A 27,019-nucleotide genomic window follows, 5' to 3' on the forward strand; every position below is an offset into this window, starting at 1 on the left:
AGGTAAAGATCACATAGAAAGATCTGAAAGCCACAGAGTGTCAGATGTATGTCATCCAGAAGGGTTTGATTCTGTCATTTCATTAATCTTGAGTACCTGATATGTTGTCCCTTAAGCCACCTCTTTGCGCAATAATCCCTCACCTTCCTGATAGCCCTCCACTGGACCTTCACCTGCTTCTCCACGTCCCTCTTAAATTGGGGGACCCAAGACTGAATGCAGTACCTCAGGTGCAGCTCCACAGCACCAAACACCTTCCATCGATTGTGAACCCAACCCCTCCTGCTGATTCCTGCACACCTCTGCTTCCTTTCTCTGTCTTCCAAACCTGGACCATTTAAAAGAAACATTGAAGAAATAGCAAAAAAAAACCAAAAAAAAAAAAAACACCCCAAACCCAAACTCTTTCTTGTGAGACTTTTGGAGCCAACCTACACATGCTGAACTTATTTCTGCAAATTTATTTATTTTTTTAAAAAAGTCACTTCTCCAGTATCCATTCCTATTTTGGTTCTTACTCATCCTTGAGCACTGACAGTAATGGGTTTGGGAACCCATCATCCGAAACCTCACTTGGGCATTTGTACTATTTTTGGACTGTGGAGAAGACTAACAGAAAATTATCCTATGTCTTTCAATGCTGTAAAAATAGATTTTCACACTAGCCCCAGTTTCTAGATTTGGTGACCTGCCAAAAGATACTTCTTGTAGTCATCCTGCTGCCCACTTGCTAGCAGAATACCACCAAGTGAAAAGATGAGTTTTACAGAATCTGCTTTGTATCGACATGGCTGATGAGGGAGTTGCTGTCATTTTTTCTTACTCTGTGCAGTGCTTTCAAAGTCCTTCAAAACCTGAAGACATTATTTTTGAATCAAAGGATTTCTCCAAAGATAAACATGCCGTTGATAGGCTTCCTAAATAGGGAGACTATCTTAAATTAGGGATTACATTTCTCTAAACCCAGAAATATAGTCCTTTGTAATATCTCATAATTAAATACAGCCCCTTGCTCCCACATATACCCCACTGAGTAGACTTAAAATTGCATAAAAACATTTTCATCTCTATAGTCTTTGTTATAAAAAAGGGGAATTAAGCCTTACAACATAAAGCATCAGAATAACAGAGTTTCCATTATCACACTTCCTTGGGTTTAAAGCAAAATCTTCCACAATTATGAGTTATGTCGGCAGGCAAACTCCAATATCAAACAGTTTTATATGAAAACTCAGAAGTTATTTACTAGGAGCTTGTTTTTTTCAGGCATTCAAATTTAAGATACTATTGTTAATTAACACCATTATAATGTGTGTCCCATTGTATTATTGCAAGGATTGGAATTCTTCCTTTGTAAGTAATCTACTTACATGTGTCATTTGCAATTGTGTACAGAAAGCAAACTTTATAAAGAAAATGCCTTTATTCAGACTGATGAGACATTCTTATTTTAGCATGTCCCACAAAATTTAAATTCCATTCAGAACCCAGAAGTAAATTGGATTTTCCAGACTGTCTCCTTTCATTGTCTTTTGCATTTTGACATTTAGTTGGTAGTCATGGCAGCCAGTAAGAATGATTGTGTAGCAAAAAGATGCAGTTACACATATTTGGCTTTGGGTTCAGTACATTAAATACATGGGAATTGCTCAGAATCAGCCATTAAACTTTAAAAAATAAAGTATATACATACATATGTATATACACATACACACACATATACTTTTTTATGTATAGAAAAATATATAAACTGAGTAATGAATGCTTCTATGTATTTGATTTTTCAGACCCTATAAAATGGGGTTTCTAGTCTATATGAAATGATTAGTTTTGAAAGATACTATCTACAGCCTTCACAGCAGCATATTTTCTCTTAAATGGATTCTCCTGATATTTATGGTGTGAAAACAATTGCAGTAGGTTTTGCACTCAGTGCGATGGCTCAACAAGCAAGGAATGCATTTAATTATTGTAATGCAAAGACTGAGAGTCCAACCCTGCAAGAAATCATAATTGCATTTATATCATATCATACAAACACAAATTTCTACTTAGCTGATTGCCCTGCTTCTTTTTTTTTCTTTTTGTCTAGAGAAAGAAAAGAAAAGGCACCTTGCAATTTATTTTGCTTACTGTTCTGAGCCTCTAGTTACAACTAAATAATATTTTGGCCTTCATCAGGTCAAAGCACAATTTTGAAAATACTGTAAGATGTGAAAGGTATCTGTACTTTGGAATGGCATAGGTTGATGAAGGTTGTGTTTACAACCCTTATATGAGTTATAAAAATGTCATCTTTTATATCAGACTTACAGTCCTGCTAAAACCACATATCTGCATTTCTGAGCCAGAAAAATGGCAAGGACCAGCCTCTCTGTTAATGGAAGCTCTCACTGTAGCAATCTATCTCTGTTCCTTTGATCAAGGTACTCCACAACAGCTGAATGATGGAAACAGAAAAAGTTGGATTCCTTACCCATTCTTTCTTAACTGCTTGCTTTTCCTAAAGAATTTTGGGCCATTCCTTTCCTTGATGCTGTATCAATGACTTGCTTTCAAAACATGTGGGTAGTTCTGCTAAAATTTGCTTTCTGGAGAAGCTCAGTATGAACGATTTGACTGTAATCTCAGCACAGAGATGAGGGGATGGATTTCATAATGTAAGATCAGCTACAAGTCCAGAAAGGATCTGCTGTGTCCAGATGCAAAAAACCACTAGCAGAACTCCTATTTCAGCCCTGAAGACTGGCAATATGCGAGGTTGTGTCATTAGTCTCCAAGCAGGATAAAAAATGGAGGGCTTGGAATAAAATGACACTCAGTGTCAAGTGTCAGTGGGTAATGCATGGCCAGGTGATGTACAACCAGGAAGAGTTTGTCAAGCCTACATAAAGGTATAAGGGTGATGCGAATTTAAGTCAGTGGAAGCCACTGAAGACGTCACCAGGAAAAACTGAACAAATGCCACTGTTCCAAACACACATGGCTGACGGTGAGATTCAGATAAATAAAAGTGGTACTGGCAGCCCGCTCTTTCAGACGCTGCTCTAGTAACCCAGTCTTGCTGTGCTGGAACAGAACCCGTAGCATGATTCATACCTTGGAAAGATGCTGTTTGATCATAGTAGGCTGCATGACTAAACCGTTGCCGTTCTATTTCATCACATTTGATTTGCATCCTCCCTCAAGGGGCTGTTTCACCAGCCAGCACCTCTATTCCCTGCAGCACTCAAAAAGAAACAGCCTGTGCCGACAGAGGTGTCACTTATACAGAATTCAGAGAGCTCTATTCCCCAGGAAGCTTTCCTACAGAACAGGTCTGTGACCTGAGGCTTTTTTCTTTACCTCTGGGTCATTTTTTCCGCAGCATCCCTTGCCTCTCTTTCTCACACCATAAGCTCTGTGGCGTAGGTTGTTTGCATTTGACACATTTTTACAGAAAGTAGCACAGATCTCAGCTGGGCCCCTGCAAACTCCCACAATGTGAGGATGGGATGACCTTGAGAGCATACTGGGAGGCAGCAGCCACCCCTGGGAGGCAGCAGCCATCCCTGATAGCCTAGTCCTAGGTGTTCTGCTGGGTTCTCTGCTTGAGGCACCGGAGAAGGTTGGAGTGCTCAACACAAGGACTTGAAATTTCACTTCCCCCCAGTGCTCAGTTCAGCACCAGGCTGCAGACATGCTGCTGCTGTGGTGGCTGAAGCCTGCATGCTGCTGAGAAAAAGTGGGCTGCTTGCAGGCTTGGCAGCTTCCAATCTGTAGTTCAGTTCTCCCCACCCCACACTTAGAAAGATACTGAAGAAGTTCCAGCTCCTTTACAAGTCCTTCCCTGGTGCTTCAGTCACCAGAGTGACTCCAGAACCAAGGCAAGCACCACAGCTTTGTACCCAGGAAACAGCTGGGCTCAGGGAGCTCCTGAGCACTACATGTCCACTTCTGAGAGAAGGATCAGCAATCTGGGCTTGTCCTATTGCAGGGAAGTCCTGAAGCAAATTCCACTAGGCTGATGTTATGGAAGGCTCATAGAGTTGGTAGCCCCAGTCCCACGAATGCTGAGACAAGATAACCTACATATAGCAAGGCTGGGGTGTTTGTGTTGAAGAGAGTCTCTCAAAAGCCTTCTGTTTCCCTGGCCTTCAGATATGTGCATCCAGATTCCTGAAAACACTGCTTTTGTAGCCTGCATGGAGATTGAGATCCTGGTTCAGTGGTGCTTTCCAGGAGGGATCTTCAAAGCCATGTTAATGGAAGCTTTGGAGTGAAATATCTGTCTTTTTAACCCATTTTATATGTAACCTGTCTCAGAAGTGTAAAAGAGTTTAATGGTTTTGTGTCCTGGTGAAAGGGTGTATCACAACCCTTCAGGCATGGAGGGCGAAGGAAATATATTACACACTGTGAGCACAAAGTCATGGGAGGCAAATCCACCCATTCAGAAACTCCAGAGCTCAAGGTTTTGTTTCTTAAATCATTCATATAAGACTCTAAGTTGATAGATCAGGGGATAGGGGTTTTTCTTGAGAACAGGAAAATAAGTGATAGAATCAGACCCAGAATGATACATGAAGAATCCTTACTACTACTCTAACAGGAGTCCTAAGCTAAAACAGATTTTTCTGTAAGAGATGACAGAGCTAAGCTTGCTGCAATGCCAATCACAAGAAACTGTTTGCCCCAGGTGCAGGTATGTAACAAAACCAACAAAAGTTCTCAAGCAGGTAAGGTGAGCCAAATAAGGAAGGTTATTTCTTCCAGGTCTTGCTGCTTTCCTCCTGGTGTTTGCTGAAAGCCTATTTGCATTTTCCATCCAGTCCACATTCAGGAAAATTACTTTGGTTCAAATCATCCCATAGATGCGTTTCCAGTCTTTTTTGCTTCCAGTGAGTACAGGAGAGAGCAGATAGCAGAATGGTTCCTGGCGTGGGGCTGCCTTAAAAATTTTAGAACTTTTGATGTTTGCATGACTCCACACTTAGGTGATAGTTTCTGATTATCTGTGTCTCCAGTGGCCTCTCATGAAGGTAGGTGTAAGATCAGCATCTTAAACATCAGTATCCTGCCAAATCATCTGAATAACAGGGTTTGAACTTCTGCCTGCACAAAAATTAGACAGTTATGTTCAGTTAACCAGCCAGAAGTAAAGCTTAGGACTACTGTAGCTTCTAAGTTTATTCTTCACTCTTCATCCTCCCCACTGTTTTCAAAGTCTGTTTTAGTAACTTACATCCTTTCCTACACAGTAAGCTCTGTAGGAAGAAAACTGGGGGAAGGCAGATGGGATGCGGAGGTACAGAGGGAGATATGGGGAAGGGATGCCTGGTAAAGGCAAAGCAGACTGTAAAGAAGATTCTCTTTTCCCCATTGTGGAAAAAATTCTCTGGAATTTTTGTTTTCACCTGGGTTGAAGTTCTCTTAAGTACAAATGAATTTCAGGAGGGCCACAGTCCTCTGTATTAGTACTGGCTCCTTTGCCTTCCCCTCAGTCCCAGAGGGCTTTTGGAGCTTAACAGCCAAGGGCTTCATGCCAGCATAATGCATGGGCTCTGCAAAGGGGTGGCTCAGAAGAGAGTGCAGCATCTGGCTCTGCCACTGCTGCAGACCAATTTCTGCAGAGCTGAAGAAGGAGGAGCTAGCCCATGGCTTTCTTGTCTTGTCTTCCTTTGTTTCCATCAGCAAGCAGTGTGGTGAGTCTGTGGGGCTCTGAGTGTACCAACAGGCTCTGAACAGGCACATGTCTGCTGTATTCCTTCCACACTAGAAGGAAATGTATGTGTTTTCATTTCAGTGAATAGAAAGCACAATATGACAAAGCATCTGCATCAGTGTTTGTTTTGAGTAACCATGACAAAGTTGTTGTTTTCTCAAATTCAAAAGACCCCTCACATCAAAATCTCATTTTGGAAATGGGCTTGCAGCAGCTCAACAAAGAAGTCCCATTAACTCATGTCACAGATGACTGTAATATTCAGGGTTCAGTAAATGGGTCTTCTCATTGTTTCAGTGGTGAAAATTACATACATCAAAATAATACAAAATAGTAACTTTACATCTGAACATTCTGGCACCATAAAGTGAACAAAGACATTTGACTCTAACCACACAAAGTAAGTAAAAACCACAGACATGGTACCTGAATTAGTCCAAAAAGCCATAGTCATGATCAGTGATAGATTAGGTTGCAAAATTAGGGGCAATTTTTAGTGAGACTTGTGCCACTCTCCAATCTGCATGCATTTGTATCTCTACACTATAGGTTCAAGAAAGCCATTTGAACTAGTTTGAAAACAAACCAGTGGGAGGCACCAAGTCAGAATAACAATTTAATAGAAATTAAAGAAAAGGGGGAAAAAAGTAAAAGAAAACACTGGTTCAAACTGACAGAGTCAAGATACAACCCGAGTCCCTGTTAGGCAGGGTGGTGGTAGCAGTCTGCTAGAATGGTGGCTGCAGTCCTCTGAAGCAGTGATCCTGTAGTAAAAAGGTCTGCTCTTCCTCAGAAAGTCCAGTGGTGGCTGTGTAGCTCCTGTCCTCTGGAAATCCAGTGGGAAGGGTTGTCTCTGGTGTTCAGAGTCCCAGCTTATATCCACGCTGGGATGCTTGGTTCCTCCCTCTGGGTGGAGCATCTCACAATGGGGTAATGAGTCATGAGGCCAGGTGTTGATTGGGCTCATTAACAGAAGATAGTCCAGAGGGAGTTATCTCTGAGTCATGCAGCAGGACAATGATGGGCCATTAACAGCAAGATAGTCTGGGGGGAGGAGGCAAGGAAACACTGCCCCACCTGATTTCAACAGCTCATGAGGATGGTAATAGAATACACTGCAACCCAGGACACCATTACAGGACAGTCTTTCCATAAGCATACAGGTTCTTGTGTGTTCCATGGGTTTGGCTTTCCAGCCAGATCCTGTGCTGTCACCTGAATTATGCTGTGGAATTGGTATGCAAGGCCTTGCACTCGAGGAGAGGGTTCATTGGGACAATCTGACACAGTCTTAATAAGAAGCTGAAGGTCAGATCTGTTGTTTGTATTGGTTTTTTGGTGTATTTTGAAGAACTGATGCTACAGTGATCCCTGATTTCACGGCCACTCTGTGCTTTTATGGGTGACACTAATGCTTGATTCCATCCCAAACCATTTTAAGACTTTTGTTAAAAGGGTCTCATGTTGGAGAGAATAAAATTGATGATACTTCTTCCTGGAACATTCATGAGGGTTGCAGAAATTAATGCCTAACGCTATTTTTTCAAACTCCCAGTTCCCACAAAAGCAGATTAGAGCTGTCCCAAGTTCTTCCTTTCTTGTTTTCTGGGCATATTGTAGGAAATTCTAGAGTCACGGTTGACAGAGGAAACTCACCGATCGCTCCTTTTTTTCTGTGTTTTCTGTTTCTTGTTACTTTTTCATAGTACCTGCTTACTCTATTGCCTAGATATAAAAATACCAAAAAATTCAGGGACAGGGGACATGCCCAAAACTCTGTTCTCATCTCTATCTTAAACTGCATTGCAGTATATTAAGAGTGCAATTTTAAAGATTTGGCCACCAAAGAATGGCCCCAGGTGAGTGGGAGCCCTGTGCCACCTTTCCCTACAGTGAAGCAGGTGAGCACTGTAGGGCATTGAAGAGTCTCTAAGCTGTAAAGCAACTTCATTTTTGTTGGGGAAACTGGAAGAACGCACATATACATTGGGTTGTGAGATGGGCTCAGTCTCATGCTCTGGTGAGCAGTGTTTTGCATTCAGAGAGTAACAAAGTAAGTCCCACCGATGTGAACCACCAAAATGAGATGTCAGTCGTGGCGGAGCATAAAGGATGGATAAGATATATTTACTGCAGGGGCTTTTGCTTTCATTCCCTCCATCACTGGTGACTCCATAAGTCTATAAACATCCTTATGCTTCCTGACAGTGAAGATAGATTTGCTGGTCCTAAGACAACCTAATTCATTTAACTTAAGACATCTGAATGGAACCATCATTCTCTGGTAGAGCTCTCCCTTGACTAAAAAGTAAGCTTTCATTATTTCTGCAAAGTAGCTGTTTTAAATAATGGCCAGCATTAATTAAAGTGAATCCCAGGCTGATAGAGCTCAGACATGCCAAAAACTAATTGATACCTAGACTCCGTATTACTCTTGCCCCATCTTGAGTTTTAATTCTCCCAGTCCCATGTGCTTGTCCCAGTACTAGCCCACCACTTTAGCAGTACTCATCATGTAACTTTCTTCAAATACCTCACCACCTATGGGGAAACAACACAGTTGGGATTATATTATGTCATCTTGTCTGGCAGAAAAGGATGTAGCACATTACTAATATGGATTAGTAAAAAAAAATTTTTTTAATTACTGGCCAACAGAGTGTGGCTGTTGGTATTCACAAAATTACATGACTTAAAACATTGTCTTGACAAACCAAAAGCGCTAGTACCCCAGAGGGAGCATTAACAAAATGACATTTGTAACAAAGCACATTGTCAATAACATCCATCAGAAATCCATACGAAGGACAGGTGTGGTAGGTCTTCTCTACCTGCGTTTCATGCTTCATCATACATCTTAATGCTTCAATCTCTTCCAGAGGAGAAAACTAAGCAGGATTTCAGTTCAGTCTCAGAAAGGCAACTGTTGCATAGGTTCCTGGCAAGGGAGCACGGGGCTGAGATGGGTTGCACATTCTGACTATGGGCAATGTGCCAGCTTCCTTTTCCTTCCAGGTGTGCAGAAGTTCAAGAAATAGTTGGCAAGTGGTACTTGAAATGTCAAAATACAGTAACATTATACATTAATATATGTAATGTATACATATTAATGTATGTGGTTAATATCTATGCATATTAATGTATGTATAAAATACATTTCTTATATGTGGACTGGATTCAGTAAGGCAAAAAGAATCAACACATTTGCTTTCATCAGATGTTAATTATAAGTAACATTTACACTTTCCTCTCACTGTTAATGTGTTAAAAATAGTCTTGCTTATGAATAATGGTCTCTGCTGTGACACAGCAATCTGTGTGAGCTGTGCTTTGCCAAGGAACAAAATGTGACCCAAATTGCCCATGGCTTGTCAGTCAGGACAGATTTTCATTTTACAGTGTAAACTGTAAAAAATTCCTTATAGCTATTGGATAACAGATGAGAACAGACAGGAAGGGTTTAGCAGTGCTTTCCTTAACCCTGCTATTTCTCCCAGCAGTAAATAAGTGGTTGCTGACTTCTAATGGCAGCCATAGCACTCTGCTGTAGTAGCTTCATTCATTGGGCAAGTGAGCTGCAGGACTGGCAATGGACTACTTTTCTGCAGAGGAATAGAGGATGTATCTGAATAAACATATTATTTGAGACCAGTAGAGCATTTTCAAAGAGGATCATCAAAACACCCCAGCTGACCACGCTTTGCTTCACACATCAGAGCAATTTTGGAGCATAAACTGGTTTAGTTGATAGGTATTGAAACTGGAAGATGTGTGTTAGCAGTGCCCCAGACTCCAATGGTTGTTCAGACCCTGGGACCAGACTAGACTAAAGAAAAGATCCCCAAAATTATACAACATGGGCAGGAAATCCTTAGAACTGTTTCCCTCCAGAGATCCAGTCCTGCTGTCCTTCCCTTCTTGTTCATGCAGTTGTAGAACTGGATGTCTTAAAAGACCCATGAAGATCTTACCTGGACCATCAAGTAGAGCCCACAAAGGGAGAGCATGGATGTTCACCCAACAGAGGGAGTCGTTTCACAGTTTCTAAATACAGCTGTTGAAAATAATGGAGGAAGTTTGAGAAAAGGGTGAGGTTGGCTTAAAGCAATAATATTAAGGTACACTTGGGACTTCCTCAGAAAAAAAATCATGCATTCTTGAGTCTCAATGCCATCTGAGTTCATTCTTTTCTGAGGCTATCAAAGATCTAGGGGCATTTGATAGTATTTCTAATGCTTTCTCTGCAACTCTGAATATGAGGAGTTTATTCTTAAAAAGTAGATGAGGTTCTGGAATAATCACAGAGTTTCAGAATTTAAGAAGACCTATGAATACTAGTATATTCACAGCAAAACTACAAGAAATGCTAATACTGAATTCTCTTCTGGTTTTAACACAAATCAGTGTTCTTTGTGCATATAAACATTTAGATCTTGCTGCATATAACTAAAAAGATTCTGTTGCCATCTTTTGTCAACGTTGTTCTTTCCTAGCAATTTCCCTATCAAAGCTTTTGTAGTATTAGGATTGCCATCATTTACTCTCCTTCATTTAACTTGCACAGTTAATGGAATGATATGTAGCCTACATGACTGCACAAGGAGGGATATAATTAGCAAGCCAGTGGAAACAGATTTGGAAAATAAACTTCATTGCAATCACTGCTTGTCTTCATTGTCTTCCAGGGTTTTGAAAAGCTCCACTATGAGGCAGGTAATTTTTCTGGTCTATGTGTGCTGCTTTCTTCACAGAAGAACTTTATTTTTGGGATAACAGGCTTCCATGGCTAAAACACTAATCCTTGGGATTTGGAAAGGTATAGTTACCTCCCTGTTTAACCTGTGAGACATGAGCCAGCCACTTTAATCAGACCATCAACTGGGCTAACATAACTGCTTTCAGCTTTTTTAATGTGTTTTAAGGAAATGTTTATGGAAAGGAGAGCTGAACAATGCAGGGCTCCCGCTACTCAGAGCTGAGCCTGATCAAGGGTGACGTCATCATGTTGTTGATGATGGACACCAGAGGAGGTGTGTGCCTCTTCAGGTCCTTTGACACCCTCAGCCCTTAAGTCTGCAAAAGGAAAACCAGTGTTTGCCACCATGGCAGGTTGTTTGGTTCCCAGAGCTGCAGAAGCCTCCAGAACTTCTGTGAGTATTCAAGCCAAGTTCCAGCTACGGCTGAAGGACCCTCTAGGGCAAGTGGAGACTAAATCAATACCACAAAATAAAAAAAATGTAGTTCTTGTAAAGGATGGACAGCCATACTAATTTTGCAAGTGGCCAGAATGAACTGAGACAATGATTTTTCCAGCATGATTTCATTGCAGCTATTGCACTGAAGGAAAGAGAGCTGAGCATGTTCTGATCTTTCTCCTGCTGTGCTTTGCAGCAGGCAAAGCAAGCTGGGAAACAGATGGCAAGCTGGGAAAACAAACACCTTTCTGTAGTCATTCTAAATGCTGTTAGGAAGCAAAACATATTCAATGTCAAGCAAAGATAAAAAATATTAATAAAGGCCCCAAAAGGCGTGATTCCTAGGATGCTGCTTTGTATGCTTTTCTCTAAAAAGATATTTCAAGGTATACATTTTAGCAGTGATTCAGCAGATCTTGTACAAGATTCTGCTTGTATCATCAATGGCCATGTCTTTAACACACAACCCAGTGTCCACTTTCTCTGTGTTTAGCACCTGCCAGGGTTTGGTGTGCACCCACTCCACAACCTTGTTGCTGAGAAGGATGCCATTCCAGTGGTATGGGCAGCTTGCTGGGCAAGCCCTCCTCAAAGGAAAATCTGGAAAACTACACCTGTGTGCTTGTTGCATGGAGGTCTAAGTGAACAATTCATTATGTTTATCATTATTCATAATTAAACAGACATCACTTGGACATGATTTTTCTCTTCAAAAGATTTTTGAGTTATTCTTTGCGAGTCAGTACTTCAGTTTCAAATCAAAATCTTGTCAAGACCAAGTTTCCATGACAGCCTAAGTTCACAGAAAGCAGAGTCTTCAGTACACTCTTAACCTCAAAGCTGTTTTTTACCTATGGTTTCTGAAAAGCTGTATCTCTTTTAGGTGAGTTATTCAAGGTACATGATTAGAGGCCCTTGTGCAAAGCTTAATTAAATTAACTTATCCTTTACTGGCAGCTAGAAATTTCTTCTTGAACCATTATTCAAATATCACCATACTGAGCAGCACCCAAAGACTCTCAAGCCCTCACCAGTCTCGGGTTTCTTTCTGAGTAGGAAAAGCAAAATCAAAAACCACAAGAGCATCTGTGAGAAAGGCTGATTGAGAATTTCATATGTATCCACAGTTTGAAGATCAAAGGACCATCAGATTTCCATTCAGCATCAACAAGGGTTAATTTGGTCTAATCTGTTAAGTATAATACTTTCAGTCACAGATATTTTAAGCCACATTTTCACATGCTGGCAGCAAATGAGTGTCCGCCTCTGTAGATATGATGTTGATAATAGCAGGGATCTGTGTGTGCCAGGATGAATTTTGAAGCACCCTGCCTTAAAATCGATGTGCTGTGGGATGTGGGCAGTGGGCAGGATATTGCCCCAGGACCCAGAAGAGCCAGCTCTAGTCTGGGCTCTGTCATTGGCTTGCCAAGTGACCAAGTGCAAGACTGTTCTCTAACCTACAAGCAGTTAGGAAGGGTGAACACAGAAAACTGCATAATGATTAAGTATTGGTATCACCATTTTTAGATCAGTGCCACCTATATTCCTAACTGTGGCCTACAGGCATTACAAAGTCAGCAAAGATAGCACCATAAAGGTGCTATTATTAATTAGAAGGGCGTTAATTGCATTGGCTAATACAGACTAGACCTGAGTGTGAAAGCAACATATTTTGGCCAGTAAGTGGGGAAAGAAAAGCTTTGTTTGAGGTAGTTAAGCATATTAAGGACATTAAGCAAATGATTTGATAAATGTATCCTCATTTCTGGTTTTATTTTTAATTTTCTGGATGACATTTTCATTTGTAAGATAATGTATTTAACATCTGCCTGTGGCAATATATGGCCAGCTTTCCATAGCTGTTCTCAATTGCATTTGGATACATCAGAGAAATTGTAAGAGTTTCATGTCTCTCCACCGGCCAGGGGAGAGTGGAGTCATGGCACTTTTCCAATGCTAAATGCATTTCCTGGTAGCCAGATTTACTTTATATAAACCAGAGAGGACTGTCTGCATTATGGCCAAGGCTGAGGTCATGTAGAGGACCAGAAGCCGTCTTGCACTTCTGAGGATCTCATTTGTGATTTGATAAAGGCTCAATGTTGAGGTGAAATAGTTGAAAGTAAATATTCTAGAGAAATCTGCCAGGTGGGTGATAGAGTAGGTTTTCTGGTCCCTGGCCACTCATCTCAGCTAGAAATTCACTAAAGAGGAGCTGGGGAAGTGAAGCATGCTAACAAGATCTCTCCTTTCAGCTTACAAGGAAAAGATGAAGGAGCTGTCCATGCTCTCGCTGATCTGCTCCTGTTTTTACCCGGAACCTCGCAACATGAACATCTATAAATATGATGGTGAGTGATGTTTACTGAAAATCATCCTGCTGGTCAGAAAATGTGCTAGTGCTGGGAAGCTACTCCATTCACCTCTTAGTCCATAGTGTTAGTTGGTGAATATTTTGTTGGTTTAACAATTTAATTGCTGGTTTGGGTCGTTACTTTCTACAGATTATGCAGTAACCATGATGCTGGATATTGTTCCTAATAGAACTAACTAAACTTTTAACGTTAGCCCTCTCGTAGTGAGCTTTTTGAGAATTACATTTGAGAATTACAGCCCTTCACAGCTGACATAATGCCCAAGATAATGAAGAAAAGATGAAAGCATGCTTAAAAAATTAATCAACTTGGGCACTGCTCGCAGGGGTTGTGAAATGGCACAGAACCCCAATAAGCTTGCAAAATTGCTGTAAATTTTTATCTTTATGAGATTAAGGTATAATTAAGCTATTACAGATAAAATGGAATGTACTCCCGAGAATGGTTTTCAGCCCATAATCTGCCGTTGCACTTAAAATGCCCAAGGCAAAGATGCTAAATCATTTTTCTGTTTTTCTGATCCTACTCTGATATCAATGCTGCTTCTCTCCTCAATACTGCTGGTGTATTGAAGAACTTACAATTTCCCACCTTATTGTGCAGACATGGAAGTGAAACAAATCAACAAACGTGCCTCAGGCCAGGCCTTTGAACTGATCCTAAAGCCGCCATCTCCAGTCTCAGAAGCACCACGAACTTTAGCTTCTCCAAAGAAGAAAGAACTCTCTCTTGAGGAGATCCAGAAAAAGCTGGAGGCTGCAGAGGAGAGGAGAAAGGTATCTTTCCTTAAAAAAAAAATGCTAGTAATTAGACATGATTTAGTGTACAGAATAGCAGTCCAGTTTCCTGTCCATTTATGTGTTTTCCATTGCCATCACTGACTCATGGTAGCCTGCACGGACAAAAATCATCAATATGTTTCTAGAAATGAATGAGTTTATTTTCTTTCAGCAGCTTTCAAACAAGATTCACTGGTTTCAATGCTGGGGAAGTATGCATCACAAAATAGAGATAGCTTCAGACAGGGGGCAGGTGGGCTCAAATGCGCTTGCTTACTGCATGAATGTAACTAATTGGTTCATTCAGGGCATCAGTTGCTCAAAACCAGTGCAATTCTTGTGTCTGAGTTTAAGAGCTAGATCTGCAATTCAAGCAGATGTTCTCTGGGCTACCCGTTCTTGACTCCTCGTAGTGTCCATGAGAATTATTCACAGGGTCTGCATGAGGCAGCTATAATGTCTTATTTATGCAGTATAGAGGAACACCGGCCCTGAATAGAGTGAGTTTGGGATCTCTCACACACACTTGAATTAAGACATTAGCATAGCACAGCTACTAAGAGGCATTTCTGGCAGTTTCAGTAGTGATGGAAATTGGCCTTGGTAGGGTTTTCCACAGACTAAGTCTTCCCCACTTTATGATCCTACCCATAATGGTAAAGCTCTGTTTCATAATCGCTAGGTTTGTCACATAGCATTTGGAAGAGTTGTTTCACATTTTTCACAAAGCTTGGCACAAAGGCAGATGGAAGTACCCGTTAACTGTTTATTTGGCTTTCATCATGACTGATGTGTTGAAGAGGTCTTCATTTTCTCTAAGTCAGAGCTAAATCAGGTTGCTTTTTCTTTTTCCAAAGAGAAAAACTCCAGATCAGATAAGTCAAAGTATGACAATGACACACTCACCATAGCCAGCCTGAATTGCCAGTCTGGAAATTAGCAGTGTCCTATGTAGGCACAGCATTTTTGCTGTGTTGGACCATTTCAGGAAAGTCATGACTGGCTGCAATGACCACAAAAAAATCAAAATTGATAATATATTTTCCTGGTTAATTCGTGTTTCTTTTTGCTGACACATAAAAGGAGAGCCACGGAAGCTTTAGGAACTTAGGACTTTCTGTGTCCTTCACCCCGGAGATCAGCGGGTTTTTTGTGGCAAATCATCTTGCACAGTTAAATAGGCATTAGAAATCCCTTCTACCTGCCCACAGAGTCCCTGGTAGAGGGTTTCTGAAAATGAAACAAGCTTATGTCTCTAAGCCTTTTATGTATCTTTTAAATAATGCGATTTCTTGCTAAAACTGCTGTTAACAGAACTTTTCCAGATGTCATCAAAAACGTATACAGAAGTTTGGGGGCAGCATCTATGCCACAGATAGCACATGGATCAGATCCAGGAAAAGCAACTTCATTCTCTTTCACTCCTGTCAGACCAGATCAGGGTCACTGCCAAGAACCCCAAGGGAATGATTACACTGGTGTATGGTTTGATATGTGCCTGCTGAAGTCAGTAGGTCTGGATTACTGACAGGTCTTTAAAACCTGGCACTCAGTTTGGATTTGCAGTGAAACCTGACCCTTCTGGACCTCACTAATTTGAACTACTCATCTAGAGGAGAACTGCAGTGTTGCTACTTTTGTCATTTTTGCTGACTTGCTAATAAAGACTCTGTGGTTTTAGTACACACTCATAAGCACTATCGCTTCTTTCAAAGAAATACTTCTGCCAGACTATTCATTTCAGTAAGAGGATATGACTGTTTATCAAAGGAATTTCCATTTGCACTAGCACCTGTTGAGAAGGATGAGCTCTCACAGACCCAAGTTATGATATTCTCCAAAAACTCAGTCCGTGAAGTTCCTCTGTGCCGCATACAAATGCTCAGATACAGACACAGAATGAAATGGCAGCAATAAAAAGCCTGATATTATGCATATACTTGGTGGAAAATAAGAATTGAATGTTTCAGAGATTTCATTCCATTGATTTCATTACTGTTCATTTCTTCCTAAAGAAAAACTCATTATGCAATAGATTGGTAATCAGTGATAGCAATACAGAAACCTGCCATTTCTTCCCCTTGGTACTATATTCATTTTGAATGAACATATAACTGAGTTATTTTAATAGACAAGATCCTCCAAATTAGCATTGCAGCAGAAATTGCTGGGAAAGGAACAAAGAACAGAGAAAAATGTTTCCTTACATCACTGTTAAAATCCCTGGTGTTCTCACATCTCAACAATTGGCTTCATTTTTGCACTAAAAAAATGCATCATGCAGAGAAGGATAAAAAAGCAATTAGAGGAACAGAAAATCTTCCATAAGAAGATAAATTAATCAGTCCACTTTTCAGCTTGGAAAGAGACAACAGATGAAAGATAAGATAGAAGTCTACAAAGTCATGAATGGTAATGAGAAGATGAATAGGAATAATTATATTCTATTTCACACAATCCAAAGGGGACAAATCACTCAAGGAAATCATCAGACAGCAATTTCAAAAAGGAATAATCTTTTCATGCATTGTTTATTCAAGGTATATTTGTTATCACAGACTGTTTAGAGGTTATTAAAATATTATTTAGTTCAAAAAGATAGTAACAAAATTGATAGAGCACTACCTTGTAGGAAATTATTATGTGAATGGAACTTGTGACTCAGAAAATATGGAACTTGCTGACTGATGAAAGCTAGAGAGATCTGCCCAACTTCATCTAGAGTCTACTTAAGCATCTTCTTCCAGTTTCTGCTGCTAGACAAACCAGGCAGACTTTTTCTAATTGGCTGTTATTATCACACTTTTCAATCTATGTGCAAAGCTCTCAGGCATGGCCATTCTTGATCATGTCCTTCCAGCACAGTTCTAATTAAAATCAAGTATAACTAATGGATGAGAATTGCCTTTTTGGAAAAAAAATCGCTAATGAGTTTTACACCACTTAGGAATTAGGTTTTGCTCTGTTAATTAGGCAGTGTTCATTAATAAGTTTTCAAGCTCATGAGAACATCTAGGACAATACATGCACTTCAGCAGTCTCCTGCTTATGCTTTTTCGAGTTTATTGTTCTTGTTTATTTCCTTGTAAGCTTTTACAGGACTCCTCTTTCCTTTTCTACCCCTTTTTCTCTACCTCACCTGACAGTCATGACCTCATACTCTCAGAGAGTTCCACCTGAGGCATTTTTTATTTTTTGCATTACACAGCAAAGCCCGTTTGGGCTAGTTACGGATTTGTCCTTTCCATTTATAGAATCCTCTTTACAGTGTGTCATTATTGTCCCTTTTTTTTTTTTTTTTTTTTGGCATATGGGTGCTATATTTTCTTACCATGGTGGATAATCAGAAAGATCTTTTCATCCTTCTCACTTAAGAAATTAGAGCACTGTGACATTGTATGCAGCAGAAGTTTTTCTTACAGAATGTTTAACATTTATCGATTTTTAGCCATTGGCCTTGAATGTTCAGCTGTTATTATTTGTGGTGTACAGACTTCAAGGGGCACATGTTAAATTATATATTTTTATTGCCCATATTCAATTTACTTACAAGCATAAAAACAAAACACTAAAGGGATGTGCATTTCTACTAGACTTTGGATTATAGGAGAGAAACTGTATGTAATTAAATCTTTTTAATGGCTTTGTATTGGGATGAAATTGAATCAGCCTTATCTCTAGAACGTGGTGTGACAAAGAATGCAGGAAAACAGTTGTATTCTTTTAGCTTGCATGCTGTTGGATATAGACTTAACAGCTCCATGGGTTTTTAATGCCACTTTGCAATGGAATGCCACAAGACAATCCTGCTGTGCATCCTGGGCTGGGCTGGCCTTGCTGTGCTCCCCACATCAGCAGCCAGCCGAGGGTTCCTGTGCCAGCATCAGGACCACACCCAGTGTTGGGCTTCAGCATCCAACTCCCTGCCCCTTTGAGCCAGCCTCACAGCCTGCCCAGAGGCAGTTCTTGATACTCTTAGTCCACCTCTGCTTTGGCCATCCGTGCTTTACTGCACCGTACAGGAGGCTGATGGGGAAAAGGTTTTGCCAGGGTAGGGAAGGTAGCAGAGCTGGGGGACAAACGTTCCTGGACATGGCATGGCACCTACAAAACTGCTGCTCCAGGTGATGGGCAGAGAAGGGAGGCACACCTTCCCTGTCAAAAGTGGAGCTTTCTTCTTCCATCTCATTTCTGTTCCCCTTTTCCACAAAATTTTAAGGTGAGAAGGATGAGAATGAGGATAGGCAGTGCCTGAGACATATGTCTTCTGTCTTGCCCACCTACTGATCTCCCTTTCTATTGCTGCTGGCCCTCATCTGTGTTTCTGTGGAGAAGGAATACAGCATGAAGCATTTTTCTATGTAAAGGTCCCAGTAAGAGGTGTAATCAGCACCAGAAACAGATGTTTCTGTCACATTTTGATTTACACCATAGTGTGTCTGTGCACAGTGCTTCACTCCTAAGTTTTACAGAAGATAGCCAAAACTGCAAGAAACTTTGCAGTTCCTCGTCCCAAAAAAACCGTTAGCATATGGAATATGTGCCTGTAGGAAGATGTTTTCTACCAACTAGGAGAGGTTTTGGCATTAGGCACCAGGATCTGTTTCGGAGCACATGGAGCCATGAGCACACATCTCAATGCTGGTAAACACTCTTTCCCCAGTTTGCCGTGGGCTCTGCCACTTATGAACAAATATGAAACAATTCGACATTGATCTTCATTAACTTTATAATGCCAGGCCTCAAACTGCAGCAGACCATGAAGGCAGAGGGCTCAGGTGGCACTTCTTGCATCCCCCCAACATGCCTTGTGCACCCCCACAGGTCAAAACCATGAGAGCAGCAATTTTGTGCCAGTTGAGGAAGAGAAAGTGAGTTTTCTTGAATCATGGCAGGGATGGGCTCTATTTTTTTTTTTTTTTTACTCCACATTCCAAAGGTCGTCTGGCAGACTGCACAAAAATAAATTTAAAAAAGAGATCCTCATCTAAATTTAAGCAAATTCTTCATCTAGGTTCACTAGAAGCAGAGCTTCACCCATAGTTACAGCTCACATCTCTTGACTTTCCTGCCAAATTGATATTTCTGACAGAAGTCTGAATTTGAGTCCATTCCTATGCTTTTACATGGAAAAATCCCTGACTTGGTTCCTTCCCCTGAAAACATCAGTACTTCAAGTCACCATACCTGGGCTTCACCTTGGCATTTACACTGCAGTAGTAGAAAAGTAGGAGCATTTCCTCCTATCTTCACAATCTGCTCCATTATTAGTGTCTCTTAGATACAAAGTATATTGACGAATACCAAAAATTATTGCAGCTTCTTCTGAGCAACTGCATTGTAAAAAAAACCCCAGTCACTGAACAAATGCACAAAAGAGGAGCTCTCATGACTGGTAGTGTGTCTCAGACATCTGAGTAACTAAAGGTACTGGTGTCTGAGGTTGAATGCATTCAAGCTGAAATTCCCAGACTAAAAGCAGTTGTCTGAACCCATTTCTTGTTTAAGAGTAATAAAGGACTGCTTTTATCTCCATATCAATTGCTTCAATATTTGGATGTATCTGTCAATTAAAGATAGATAGATGTGAGAAAATAAAGCACCTCTTACTCAGATAAGGAGAATTTTCTTCCCGTGAGTAATAATTAAACACCCTATCTCCAAAGTCAGTTTCCATAACTAATTTTGCTCATGAAGTGAGTGTTTAGTAGTCTGTGTCTATCTCTGGACAGCTAGATAACAGATGTGGATTTCCTTTTGAACCACTCATCTCTGAAAACTGAAGACGCGCATGATCCTTTAAAAACATGACATGAACATCACAGGAGTTTGCCTGCATTTTTAGCACAGCAGTGTGTTTCTAGGAGCAAAGGTATCTGTACCGGGAATGTTCTCCAATATTTTTATTCCTCTATATTTAAATATTAACAAATGAACAGCTTTGTTTCTCCACATTATTTTGTGGCCTTTCCGTACCTTAAGGGGGCTTGTAAAATTGAGGGAGAGTGATTTTTTTCCAAGTGCAGATAGTAATAGAACAAGGAAGAAGGGTTTTGAACTAAAAGAGGCGAGATTTGGATTAGATGTTAGGAGAAAGTTCTTCAGTGTGCGGTTGGTGAGGCAGTGACACAGGTTGCTCAGAGAAGCTGTGGGTGCCCCATCCCTCAAAGTGCTTAAGATCAGGTCTGATGGGGCTTTGCACAACCTGGTCTAGTGGAATGTGTCCCTGCCCAAGGCAGGGGAGTTGGAATTCAATGATCTTTAAGGTCCCTTCCAACCCAAGACAGTCTATGATTCTTTGATTCTATGATACAACATCAGATGCTGCAGCTGGAGCTGCATTGATTATGCCTTGTTATATTTAAGAAGGCTTCTGAATATTCCCCTTTGAATACTGATTTTTTTTTTCCACTATTTCATATTTTTCTCTCCTTATTAGTCTTCCTTATCTTTCATCCTGTTTACAGCGTTTTTTTTTCATTTTCTCATGACAGCTGTATAAGAAACACTTACCATAAGCGGTTTACGACTGTGTTAGAACACAGACTACCAATGATTTGAAAATACCCTTTCCAGCACTTCAAACAGTGTTGAAAATAAACTTGAAATAAAAACCTCCTATGTATGTTGGAATCCTGCATCACTGTAGAACTGTGGGAGTCCAAACACAGCCTTTTAAAAGCCAAGACAAACAACAAAGGGAGTCTATTAATCCCAGTTCCCCTAGGTATCCGTGGTCATTCATTTACCCATTTCTGGATGTGTAGTAGACTTTGAACAGGCAGGGTGGCCAAGTTCTTTTGCCAAATGGGTTGGAAACAGAAAATCATTTGACAATCCAGTACGAACACACACCAGCTGCCTTCCAGAATTGTCGTAAGGGGATTTCAGAATGGTCTGAACACCAGGGAAACAGGCAGACTGACAGCTGGGGTACAACACCACTAGAGAAGGAAATCAGCCTAAATGAGCCTCAACCCTGTGGGTGTTTTGTGGCATGGAGGGGGGTTCCTTTATTTTGAACCAGTCCTGGGTACCCGTGATTTTCCTCACTCAAAATTCCTTACAATATGCCATTAAAGACATATTGTAAAGGAAAATCACATTAGGGGTCTTCAGTCAGTTCCTGAGGCCTGGTTCAGCTTTCATGCAGTCTCTTACTGGTGCCAGTGCAGTGCGCATCCAGTAAATACTGAATTTGAGTGTAAGGATTTTCTTCATTATCATGAATTAGTGGGCAGATTACTTTTGAGTGTACTGTCTGCCAGCATAGCATCCAGAAATGTGTGTGCTTTGATATGAAACTCTGATGTTTCACTGTTCTCCAGGATTTATGATAAAAAGTAGTTCCAGAAGGCAAAGGGTTTGTATTGAAGAAAACAAATCCTGAAAAATGGGCAAGTGCCCCAAAGTCTCAAAGGCATTTTGCTACCTCCATTGAAAGCAAATGCTCTTTTAAAAAATGCTTCTTACATGCATAGTCCAAATCTTACTTTTTATTAGTGCATGGTTATGTCATTGAAAATGTCTGTTTTCCAAATCTGAAAAAGTCTGATTTTATAACACAACATATATGAATATTTAAACACCATTAAGTGTTAGCCCTTCAAATTAACAAGCCACTTCTTAAATGTTTCATGGGAAAGGACATTAAAATTAGTCTAATAGCATCTTTCCTATTCAAACTCACAACAGGAAGAGAAATATGTTCTCAGATTATCCATTACTTTTAGATCATTTAAGCAAAAGGTTCAAAAAATTCATATCAGCAGACAAAATTTAATGATTATAACTTTTCCACAAGTAGATGAGAGATTGCCATTGAGTAGTAAATTAAACAGAAAATGCAGAATAACTTCGCAAGCACTGCTCAAACTGGGCCACTCAGGTTTGTCCTCAAGTGGGAAAGCGAGATGAAAGTGTTTAATTATTCCAGTTTTACATTGCATCAAATCTTTTAAAATAACTTTTTTACATTTTGAAATAACCTACAGTTAAGAACTGTTAAATGCTAAGTATCTGAAATGAAATAATTTGCTTCAAAATAAACTACTTTTTTAACATGATTATTTAAAATTTTGATATTTTTATTAAACTTATGGGGCTTCTATGATTTTTTAACTGCACTACAAAATTCCTTCTTTGCCTGGCTCTTCTTGTCTTTGGCTTATCCTTCTTCCATACTCCACCAGTGAAAATCCCTCTGCTTTCAGCTTCATCTGTCCAAGGGGTTTTGTTCCCATTTGCAACATCTTCCATCTGGCCCAACAGACTCAGACTTACAAAAAGTGCTTGCTCTATTACTCTGTTCAGCATATGCTCTGATGAAGGGAAGAGCCAGGAGGAGCCTCTGGGAGGTACCAGGCTTTTCAGGAGACTGTTCCTACTAGCAGTTGCTCCAGAGATCAGTCTGAGGAATGAGCCTGTACCTGCAGCCAGGCCAGAGATGAAGCGCATTAAGTGGTCAGGATGGATGGAAGTGGCTCTCTGCTATGATCTCAAGCAAGCCATTACAGCCTTTCAAGGCCAGATGTGTTTTACTCCAACATCTTGCTGAAAGATGTTCTGTCTGGCCTTTGCAGCCTTTTCTAGAATCTGCTTAATTTGCCTCATCAGTGCATTTGGCTTTTTGCATATCTTACTTTTATTAAAATATTTGTTTTCTCCTAGTTGGGTCTTGCTCGTATAAAAGAATTGCAGCCTTTTTCAGTCCATTTAAAGCCACATGATAGAATTTAAAAGGTTTCATTACCACTAATTATAATTAATGGTTAAAGCCCTTAATTTAGGCCTTAAACTAACTCATTTTTATGGATAACAATGGCAACAGTGCCTTGTGATGAACACCGAAATATGCGTTTAGCCTCCCGGAGCCCTATTTCATTCTGTTTTTCTGTTTCTTCTCATGCTGCCTCTCATTTGTTTTATCCAAAAGTGTATGATGTTGCTTATTCTTTCCAAATAACTGTCTTTTCAACTAGACTTGCCTGGAGAATGGGCCCAGTGCTGCAAGTTTTTTGGCTTCTTTCCTAGGATTAGTGGTTTCCTGTTAGCAATTTGATTTAAAATAAATAACAAAGCTTATGCTTCTGAGCGGTGAATTTGCTCAACACAATATTGAGCATAGACTGCATCTGTTTAATTCCTACTTGCAGTTTTCATCTTCCCTGCAAAATACAAACTTCTAACAAAAAATTTTTGTCATTTTCTATGCAACCCTTTTTTTCCTTTCCTAATCAGTGAGATTAATCCGAATAGAAGTGTAATGGGAAAAAACATTGTCTGAATTGATGATGCGTGTCTTTCATGTCAATAAACTTCCAAGCCTGTTATTAACTATTCAAGCACATTAAAGAAGAGTCCAGCCTGGACTGGGTGAAAATTGCCCCTGTCCTGCATCAGTAGTCTCCCTTTTAGCTCTGTACATTTCTTCAATCCCAGGTCCCTATCGCCAAAGATAAAAGGCCTGTAGCTAAGAGACTGCAGCTGTCAGAGGTTGAGCAACCACCGTGGTAATCCAGATGACCCAGGGCAGTAACACAACAGCATTTCTTGTTAACAGAAATGATTTGGACATTTCTGTGCTGCTGTCTCAGGCGTGTACCCCACATTTAGCCAGTGCTTCTAAACCTATGTTATTGAGGCTAATTTGGTTCAGTCACAAAGTGACCTTTCCAAAAAAAAGCAGCAAGCTTTACACAGTTTCCATGCTCAGGGAACTGTTGCCCTATGGCAACATGCTGTGCTCCGTGGCAACATGGCAATGTGCTTTGCTCCATGAGTATTTCATCTCAGCTATGTCTCTCTGTTTCCAGTCCCAGGAGGCTCAGGTGCTGAAACATCTGGCAGAGAAGAGAGAACATGAGCGAGAAGTGCTTCAAAAAGCTTTGGAGGAGAACAATAACTTCAGCAAAATGGCAGAGGAAAAGCTGATACTGAAAATGGAACAGATCAAAGAAAACCGCGAAGCTAATTTAGCTGCTCTTATTGAACGCCTCCAAGAGAAGGTAACCACACCATCACTCCTCACCTTAGACTAGAGAGGAAAATCTAATCAACATTTTGCAGAGATGTTGTGTGTAGTCCTTATCTCAGTTACTACACTTGAGCAATTTTTAAGTCAGAGCCACTGATGCCTGTCTAAACCACCACTCACTTTGAAAAGGGACTGAAGTGCTACAGTCACACAATCACAGGATGGTTGAGGTTGGAAGGGCCCTCTGGAGACCATCTGGTCCAACCCCAGGCTCAAGCAGGGGCACCTAGAGCCAGTTTCCCAGGACCATGTCCAGGTGACTTTTTAATGTCTCTAAGGATGTAGACTCCAGTTCCACTTTGGGCAACCTGTGCCAGTGCTCGGTCACCTCACAATGAAAAAGTGTTCCCTGCTGTTCAGAGGGAACCTCCTGGGTTTTAGTTTTTGTCCATTGCCCCTGGTCATGTCACTGGGCACCACTGGAAAGATTCTGGCTCTGTGTTCCCTTCATTCGGGTATTTATAGACATTTGTAAGATCCCCCTGAGCCGCCTCCAAACTGAACAGTCCCAGCGCTCTCAGCCTTTCCTCATAGCAGAGACTGAGAGATGCTTGTTGATCCTCATGGCCCTTTTCTGGGCTGTCTCTAGAGAAAGGTTGGCTTTCTAGCTTTTAGGAAGTGCTGTGAACAAATGAAAGGTCACTTGTGTTTAGATTTCAGCTTCTAAGAAAAGTCACTGACCAAATCAAACAGTTGCCCTATGTCTGTAGTTCTTGGTTTCTCAGAGGATAAAGATGAAATATTATGGGAAAAAATTCTTTCATATACAGCAAAAGAGGTCTGTCCCTCCCCAAGTCTTGCAAGGAAGAGAGTAAATTTTCCTATGGAGGTCTTTGGTACGGCCAGAGGAAACAGGGAATCACAAACCCCATATGCAGGATGAAGTGTGCCCTTCTCCAAAAAAACCCTTCCACACAAGGGAGAGAAACATGCAAATAAAGATTTAAAAGTGTTAAGAAGAAATTAAGTAGTTCTGCATGAGGGATCACTTGTTTCTCCCAGTAATGAACTTTCTAATATATTAGTAAATTGGCTAAAGAAAATAGCTCTCAGAGGTTTTCAAGGAGATCTTCTTAAGCACAGCACCTCTACATTTTTGATGGAGACAAAAGTCTTGGAGAGTAGGAAAGAAACATCAGAATCCAAAGGATGATGTTACAAGTAACTACGCAAACAGGATTGTTCTTGGTTTAAGAACTACACCCAGATTACGTGACATTTTTGCATTAGTTTAGTTTGCAGGCACATGAAAACAAAGGCAAAAGCTAATTAGTTACCCTCGAGGTCCAGAAGGAAGTGGGAAGGACAGCTGACACATATCTCTGTCCTAAGTTAATGTTAACAGACTGTTAAACCCTGTTTCCACAGAAATACGATGGCATATATGCATGAAACCCAAGAAAGACTTCTGAGGAAGGATGACAGTAACTCACTTGGAAACATTTGTACTGACCCGTAATTAAAAATACAGTTTTGCCAACACCAAAACATCAAAAACAAACATCATTTGCCAACATCAAAAGTGAATCCTTAATATACAGAAAAAGAAGTGAGGTATCTGGTTCCAAGTCTTCCCAAGTTACACAGAACTGTGGGTGCCCCAAGGTATTGGTGTCTAGAAGTTGCAGCAATCAGACATAACTTCTGTATACTGCCATTAATAGGAACACCAAGGAACAAGTCCCTTATAAAATCTAGCATTCAGTATTGCAGACCTTTCAAGGACTGATTTACAGGTTCAGTCAGTATAATAGGCAGTATTCTTCATCATAGCCAGAGAAAGAATCAAGAGGACAGGTAGCTTCAGTGCTCAGACTAAGGAGATGTTTGAGACTTTCAGATTGACCTGTCTTGTTGAAACTAAGTTCTTGGGTCTGTTACGGTTCCTAAATGCTACAGATAACAGAGTAACCAACGTACAATGTGCAGGCAATTAGTTCTTCAGTTTAATATCCAGGAATTCAAAGGGCAAGTGTGAGTATGTGGCACCTGCTCAAGCAGCACCTCTATATGTGGTCCTTTAAAATGAAACTCTGTGAGGTTCTGAGGATTATAAGGCCGTGTCAGATAAAAGACTGAGCTCCAAAGCAGAAGAAGAAAGCACAAAACGTGCCTCAGGCTGGTCTGGTTGATGACAGCTCTCCTGAGTTGCTCCCTTTAAAGATGGTTGTGCTGTGAAACAAGTTTTGAACAAACATCAAATGCATGACCTAAACAGGTTGTCAGCATGAACCTCCCTGGGCAGGTGGAATGAGAAAAAGGTTTGATTTTTCCCTTCTTGATGTTTTCCAGGAGAGGCATGCTGCAGAGGTCCGTAGAAACAAGGAGCTCCAGGTGGAACTGTCTGGCTGAAAAGAAGCAATGGTGGATGTGACCCATCCCCACCATTAGTAAACTCCCCCTGCCTATATTATTATGGATCATGCGATATCAGTATGGGAAATGTATGACGTGGTTTAAAAAAAAGTAAAAATCAAGAACTCAATAAAAAACTTTAAAAAAGAAACAAAAAAATAAAAACAAAAACAATGCGGTCTCTTTGCAGAATGATTTGCTTGATGTTTAAAAAACTTGGATCTTATTTTGTAAATACTTACATTTTTGTTAAAAAATACAATTATTGCATTATGCAACTTATTTCATAATCTTACATGTCCTGTAACAGGCTTCTGATGTTGTCTATTTCCACTCGGTTGAATTTGCTGGGTCTGTTCATTTGAAGCACCTCACGTCTAATTCCATTCCCTGCGACTTCTCATTCCAACCCACCATGAGGTCAGTAGTAGTTCTATGGTGCTAGAGACCAGTCATTGCCTAATAACCTAGACTGCTTTGCCATCAATAATAAGCTTTCTTGAAACAGTGACTAGATCACAGGTATCGTGACTTCACATTCAGCTGTCCAAGACAAAAGGCTCTTAAAATGT

At 40.5% G+C, this 27,019-nt stretch overlaps 1 protein-coding gene across 1 annotated transcript in view; it reads left to right on the forward strand.

Moving 5' to 3' along the window:
• The window catches only part of STMN2 (stathmin 2), a gene marked incomplete at its 3' end in the record, with an annotated part of 38,047 nt that extends 11,603 nt beyond the window's left edge, over nucleotides 1–26,444 (forward strand). Inside the window, exons 2-5 of the mRNA XM_082296003.1 lie at nucleotides 13,158–13,253; nucleotides 13,881–14,053; nucleotides 23,872–24,063; nucleotides 26,385–26,444. Of these exons, the coding sequence (XP_082152129.1) occupies nucleotides 13,158–13,253; nucleotides 13,881–14,053; nucleotides 23,872–24,063; nucleotides 26,385–26,444 (521 nt within the window). The remainder of the gene's footprint in view (nucleotides 1–13,157; nucleotides 13,254–13,880; nucleotides 14,054–23,871; nucleotides 24,064–26,384) is intronic.
• Nucleotides 26,445–27,019: the final 575 nt, after the last annotated feature.

The sequence above is a fragment of the Coloeus monedula genome (genome assembly GCF_965178545.1).
Source record: "Coloeus monedula genome assembly, chromosome: 1".
NCBI lineage: Eukaryota > Metazoa > Chordata > Aves > Passeriformes > Corvidae > Coloeus > Coloeus monedula.